Source organism: Cucurbita moschata, unplaced genomic scaffold (genome assembly GCF_002738365.1).
Source record: "Cucurbita moschata cultivar Rifu unplaced genomic scaffold, Cmos_1.0 Cmo_Scf00004, whole genome shotgun sequence".
Taxonomy (NCBI): Eukaryota; Viridiplantae; Streptophyta; class Magnoliopsida; order Cucurbitales; family Cucurbitaceae; genus Cucurbita; species Cucurbita moschata.
In genome coordinates this window covers 2,097,438-2,103,810 of record NW_019268520.1, presented here as the reverse complement: position 1 = coordinate 2,103,810, position 6,373 = coordinate 2,097,438, and the positions used below count along the sequence as shown (strand labels likewise).

General features: G+C 36.3%; 2 protein-coding genes across 2 annotated transcripts in view; both read right to left on the bottom strand.

The window, feature by feature from the left end:
- LOC111442027 (myb-related protein P-like) overlaps positions 1 to 333 on the bottom strand; it is a 1,993-nt gene extending 1,660 nt beyond the window's left edge. The window contains exon 1 of the mRNA XM_023079274.1: positions 81 to 333. Coding sequence (XP_022935042.1) covers positions 81 to 213 — 133 coding nt within the window. The 5' untranslated portion in view covers positions 214 to 333. The remainder of the gene's footprint in view (positions 1 to 80) is intronic.
- A 4,322-nt stretch (positions 334 to 4,655) lies between these two features.
- On the bottom strand, positions 4,656 to 6,366 carry LOC111442028 (GTP-binding protein SAR1A-like). Its single transcript, XM_023079275.1, has 3 exons — positions 6,055 to 6,366; positions 5,755 to 5,886; positions 4,656 to 5,236 (listed from the first exon to the last, which is right to left on the bottom strand). Exons 1-3 carry the CDS (start codon positions 6,181 to 6,183, stop codon positions 4,916 to 4,918), a joined length of 582 nt encoding a protein of 193 aa, XP_022935043.1. The 5' UTR covers positions 6,184 to 6,366; the 3' UTR covers positions 4,656 to 4,915.
- Between the last annotated feature and the right edge of the window lie 7 nt (positions 6,367 to 6,373).

Sequence of the window (6,373 nt, the reverse complement as noted above, 5' to 3'; positions counted from 1 at the left end):
TTTTTTTTTTTTTTTTTTTTTTTTTTTTTTTTTTTTTTGGAAATTATATTTTGTGGGTCATAAGGGAGGTTCGAACCCACCTGCATTTTTGGGGAGGGATCTCCAGGAGCCTTCACCATTTGCAAGAATGTACTTTTTCAACCGATCATCTTCCTCCGTCGTCCACCGCCCTTTCTTCAGGCCAACTTTCTCACAGCACGGCCTCCTCCCCATTCTCGCCGCCGCCTGCCCTCTAGATTCAAAACGACATCGCTTAATTAACCAGCTACTCTCTTTTCACCCACTCAACTTCAAACAAGTTGCTAATTTTATCACTCCCTTTCTCTACACACTGTCGTTCTCATACTATGTCTTATTTATATAGAAGTGAATGCGACAAATAGTGGGACTGACGTGGCAGTTCAACTTGGAAACGTGGATGTCATGGAACACATAATTATTTAATAAATTTAATATTGTAATAAATGGAACGATTAAACCGACGTCGTTTCGACCTTTTTTGGTTGGGAGGGTAAACTGGTCTTTTTCATCGACTACAGATAAAAGAGTATATTCCAGTTTCTGAGGAGAAAAAGGACTGTCAATGAATATAAGCCGTTGATGTGTGTGTACTGATAATAAATAATAATAATAATACATTCATAATATAACGTACCAATTGGCAGGCAAAATCTTGTACGTATTTGAGTAAAAAAAAATATAAACAAAACTAAATAAAAATATTATTTTAATATGTCTTATTTTCAATCCATTTTAAAATTAATTTTTTATAGGCGGCCAATTATCAACCTTAAAAATAAATAAATAAAATAAATAAATTAGAAGTATACTCACATGTTCGTTTTGGAGCCATACTCACCTGTCTTTTAAGTTCAATAAAATTTAATTTAAAATTAATAATAAAAAATATATATATGTATAAAAAAAAATTATAAAATGTAATCGGTATTTGAACCTTATAAGTATTTAATTTTATGGCTTCGAGATCATTTAATTATTTTATATTTCTTTTTACTAAAAAATCATCGAACAAACCTTTTAGGATCACATTAAATATAATTATTTAAAATATTTATCATACAACTAGATCTACCAAATATTTTACCTTTTAAAATTTTAAATCTTAAATCGTTTTAATTTTGACAACTAATCGATAAAAATTATAATATATAGTTGGAAATTATATAAAAAATTAAAATTATTTTCGAACAAAGTTAAAAAATTAAAAAGAAAAAAAAAGTAAAACACTTCAATGAGTAACACGTGATTAAAAAGTTGGTGTGTACTTTGTATTATTTAATTAAGATAAAATAATTGTTTATAATTAAGTTAAAAAGGAGTATATATATTGATGATTTAAAAGAAATAATTAAAATATTTTACAATAATGAAGTGGTATAGCATTATTTGTAGGACCCAAGCTCAAAATCAAACAGCATTATTGGTAGGGACCCAAGTTCAAAATGGCTTGATTTTAATTAATCATGTAAAGGTTGGTAGGATCCAAATGTCCAACTCAGATCACTTTAATGATTTTATCTTAAAGGAACTTATAACTTTTTTATTTCATTTAATAACTCGTTTTAATAGGTTTTTTATTTTTAAAATATGATTAATAAGAGAGCTTGGAAAATTAGTTAATTTGATGAAACAGTTGTTTTAGAACATGGAAGCAAAGTTTGTGAAAAAATATGTAACAGAAATATGGAGCAAAAATGTTGGAAATTGGTGGTGGAAATGGTGCCAAAAAAATGTAAACTTTATATAGAAGGGATAATTTTGATGGGTAAAGAGCCCTTTAAGTTAAGTAGGCCCTACCACCAAAGCAGGTATACTTTAGTGCAACACAACATAAAAGAAGAGGTTACCATTTTAAAATGGAAATCCCACTTGTTTTAGACTCCCCCTCCCTACCTAAAAAGCTTTTTAAGCCTTTTTATCGTCGTAATCATCATCCTCGTCATCATCGGGAAAATAATTCAATTTTGAACATTTTGTCAAGTTTAGCTTATGAGTATCTATTAAACTCGAATTATGAAGTTAGGTTGAATTAGATGGAATTTTGGATTGAGTCAGGTTAATTTTTTTGGATGTGATCCAATTTGGGTTAGATATGGGTTCAGTGTGTGAATGATCAAGTCAATCCGACTCAACCCGAATGCACTGGAGAGAGAGAGTCATGCCCAACCCAAGTCCAAGTGTGAAATGTCAAACGTGTGTACGTACTCATATGTTAGGAGTTAGTGGTCTGGTTAACTTCTGTTTCAAATATAATTCTAGTCTTCTTTAAGTACTCTTTGAGATTTTTCTGTTGATATTTTTATGTTCAACTATTTACGTTAGGTGTAGTTTCTATCTTTTTGTAAAGGCTATATAATGTCATGCTTAGAATTAACAAAACTGCACTTAGATCCATTTACAGTCGAATTATGCACAACATAGTCGCACTGTATTGCCACTCGATAGTCGGCACTGCATCTTATTTTGTTCTCCTTTCCTTCGGCTTCTATATGATGAAGATTATTAGGAGTGAGTCTCAGATAAGTGAGGAATACTATCTCTATTGGTACGAAACCTTTTAGAGAAGCTCAAGCAAAGGCAGGAGAACTTATGCTCAAAGTAAACAATATCATACCATGGTGTAGATCCGCGATTCCTAACACTACAATTCTCCTCGACAACATCACTGATTCAATCAACGCTTCCTACCTTTAGAGCTTCGAGTCGGTAAACACTACAAAGTTAATTAAATACTCAATATTTGTGATGCAAGCATTGGAGTTGGTAGTTTGATTATAAACAATTATGGCAGGGTTATTAAATAATCCTTTATCTTGAATGGCAGAGCGGAAAGTCATGGGGATTTGGGAATTTGCAGGTGATGTAAGCAATTACAAATGCCATTTTAAAGGTTGATGGGGGCTGTTCCAAACAACAAGATATGCACCGTTCAAACTTACTCAAATAATGAGACACCTTAGATTTTGATTCTCCCACATCATGTTCTGTCTTTGCCGTCCGTCCAAGGATTAAATATATTTCTAAACTTCGATTGAATCATGTTTTTATATAATCAATTCATCCAGTTGAGGTGGTTTTATATTGCATTATATGCCAATATCGGCATTTTCAATAAAAAAAAAATAATGTTTATTTATTTTGTGGGGACTGCCTCATATGGTAAGGATTCCCGATTAAATAGAAAATGAGAGAATAAGTGGTAAGAGAGATATTTCTCGTTTGATAAATGAGCCAGAGACGACCGTTCCGGTCCCCGATTAATTACATTTTTATTTTGGATAATAAACTTAAAGCCATGAAATTGAGAGTTAAAACAATAAACTCGATGTTACGTGTATATATATATATATACTGTTACATTTAAGTTAAATTTGAAAAACCTAGTAAGAAACCTGATCGCGATGCTTCTGGGTGAGGAATAAAAATTGAAAATTTGAGAAAATATGAAATGAAAAAGAAGGCGAGGACGTCCCGACATTGATTTTATGTCAAACTTTAGCTTTCATTCTGTTTACTGATGTGATTTAAAACAACAGCCATTGCTTTATAATACTTTGTTGCAATAAATTTTAGAGTTTATAATATCCCAATTTTGCCCCCAACACAACAATAAACCCATCCCGGGAAGGACAAATCCGGCATTACAAAATTCACATGAGGGGCAAATCTGTCACATTTCCCATTCAAGATTTGATAATCCCCAATGTCTGAGCCTGTAGAGACACTGAATGCCTAACGTCACCAATATGAATTCCATGTTCCCCCATTGGGTAAACGACGGGGCCATTGTCGAATCTGTAGGTTCTTCCTGGATAAGATGGGCCAGGCCTCAGGCCCATTGTCGAATCTGTAGGTTCTTCCTGGATAAGATGGGCCAGGCCCCAGGCCCATTGTCGTCACGGGAAGTTTTCCACCTAAAAACATGAAAGAAAAACAGGATATAATGGGCTGTCAATTGGGCCATAAAAATACCTAGATTAGTTTGACCAAAATTATTTAGTTGGAGTAAAAATGAATCTTACAGTAGCCTCCATAAGGTCAAAAATGGTTGCGAGAGGGTTGAAACTTAGGAAGCGGTATAAAACAGGTATATAAGGCCGTCTAAGGTGCCAAATTGAGTCGACACTGAGCCGCCAGTTGAGTCGAGATGAACTGCCAAGATGAGTCACGGCTGGGAGCAGGACACACCCCCAACACGTGCAACACTGAGGAACGCGCGTCGTTACTCGAGTCGAGGCACAAACTTCGGGAGCAGGACACACCCCCAACACGTGCAACACTGAGGAACGGCTGGGAGCAGGACACACCCCCAACACCTGCCAAGATGAGATACGTCGGTAAGCATCCTATCTCTCTGTTTCTCTTGATCTTTCTCTCCCTCGCATATGTATGGAACTTGCATAATGTGAGCAAGGAGATGTTGCATGACGAAGGGTGTGAGAATGGCGCTTAAGAAGGGATGTGGGGCGGTTAGAACTGGTGTCTGCGCCTAAAAGCTTCTAATTTAATTTTCATGTATGCCCCTCCTGTAGTCCAAGTTTTTACTTTATCAGACCTTCCACTTAGAACTGGTGCTGATAAACAAGAATTAGAAGAAAAGCAGATCCTAACCGAGTCAGATGAACAAGAACAAGAGATGAAAATGTCAAGAACAATAAACTTTGAGGTAGGAACTGAATTTTACATAATAAGCCACGAGTATACCTCCTCCCTCCATCCACACATCATCTGAAAGCAAAACAAAAAAGAAAAGTTCAACTCAAACCCCCTCCTCCCTCTAACACACACTCAATATCAAACTCCAATCGCTACGTTGACCTCTCGGAGGGGCTTCGGACAGTGGGATTTCATCAATTCACGAAACTGTATCACATACCATTGTCAATCTCACCTACTACTTGATATATTGAGACATCCACTTGAAGCCATCACCATAACCCATCTTCCGAACAATACTGCACATGAATACCTCTAATGCTCGAACATCCGAATCAGCCAGATTTACCTTTCCCTTCCCTGTGGTGAAGCTCGTCAATCCGAGATGGTACCGCAATTCTTCCTCTGATGCAGCGTATGGAATGTCAATCTTGTTGCCCAATATCAGGAATGGCACGTTAGCAAGAGACTCATCAGAGAGAAGGGCATCGAGCTCCTTCTTTGATTCTGCAAATCTGTCTTTGTCAAAGGCGTCCACCAGGTACACAACAGCATCTACCTGTGATAATATCATTTTTCATTTCAAATTGGGGAAAATCACTGTGTTTCAAAGATTCAGAAGCAGGGCTCGGTATATCATATATAGTTTCTTTTCAATGCTTACTCTAAACTATGGGGAAGATCATTCCCCTGCAAAGCAATTACTATTAAATGTGATCTTTAAATGCTAAGAGCAGGTGAGCAAATTGTTGATAACAAGAGACTGATACAAATTAATGATAAGTTGAGTATCACACATCAAGAAGTAAGAAAAACAACTGAACGTGTATTATGCAGCTCAAGAAGGAACTAGTGTCATTCTTCTTTCATCGTGGACATGTCAAATACCTAAATTCATGGAAATCAAAGGATACCAAACTGACTATCAGCTTGGAATTAAACGATAGTTCTTCATTTGATGTGAGAGTGCTCCTCAACAGAACCAAATGCCCAAGAAAATCACCACAAAAGCAAAGTAAACAACTGAAAATGGAAATACAATAAGCTCGAATTCCAGAAGAACTGGAGTTTTGTTACCTTAGCATAATAATCCTTCCAGACTCTACGAGCGATTTGATGTCCACCTAAATCAAAGGCCTTGAATTTGATTTTTCCAATACTCAACTCCTCGGACGTCGGGTACTGTGTAGGCTGGTGCTGAACTAACCTCTAGAACAAGAAAATCAAACGAAGAACAATAACCAAGACACGCCATGAGAAACAAATCAAAATCTCCAACTATTTCATTTCCTCAGCCAAATCCAAAATCCCCCGCGTTTAACAAATAAAACACAGAGTTTCCCCCAATTCGCGAGACTGAAATCGAAGAAATCAAACCTCGTCTTTCAACATATGAAGCAGGGTGGTTTTTCCGGCATTGTCGAGGCCAAGGAACAGGATTTTGGCCTCCTTCTGCCAAAGACCAAGGGAGGCCAAGACGCCGTAGAACCAGTCAATGAGGAACATTAGTGGAGTCGAACGGAAGCAGATCGGAGGGAAATTGAAGGGGATCTAGGTCGCCGATGAGGGAAGATTGAGGAATCTGAAAGGTTGTGGGCTTCGATCCGAGGAGAGAATTTGGAGTTTGGACGAAGAAGATGAGAATACGAAAGGGATCGAAATACACTTTTTTTTTTTTTTTTTTTTTTTTTTTTTT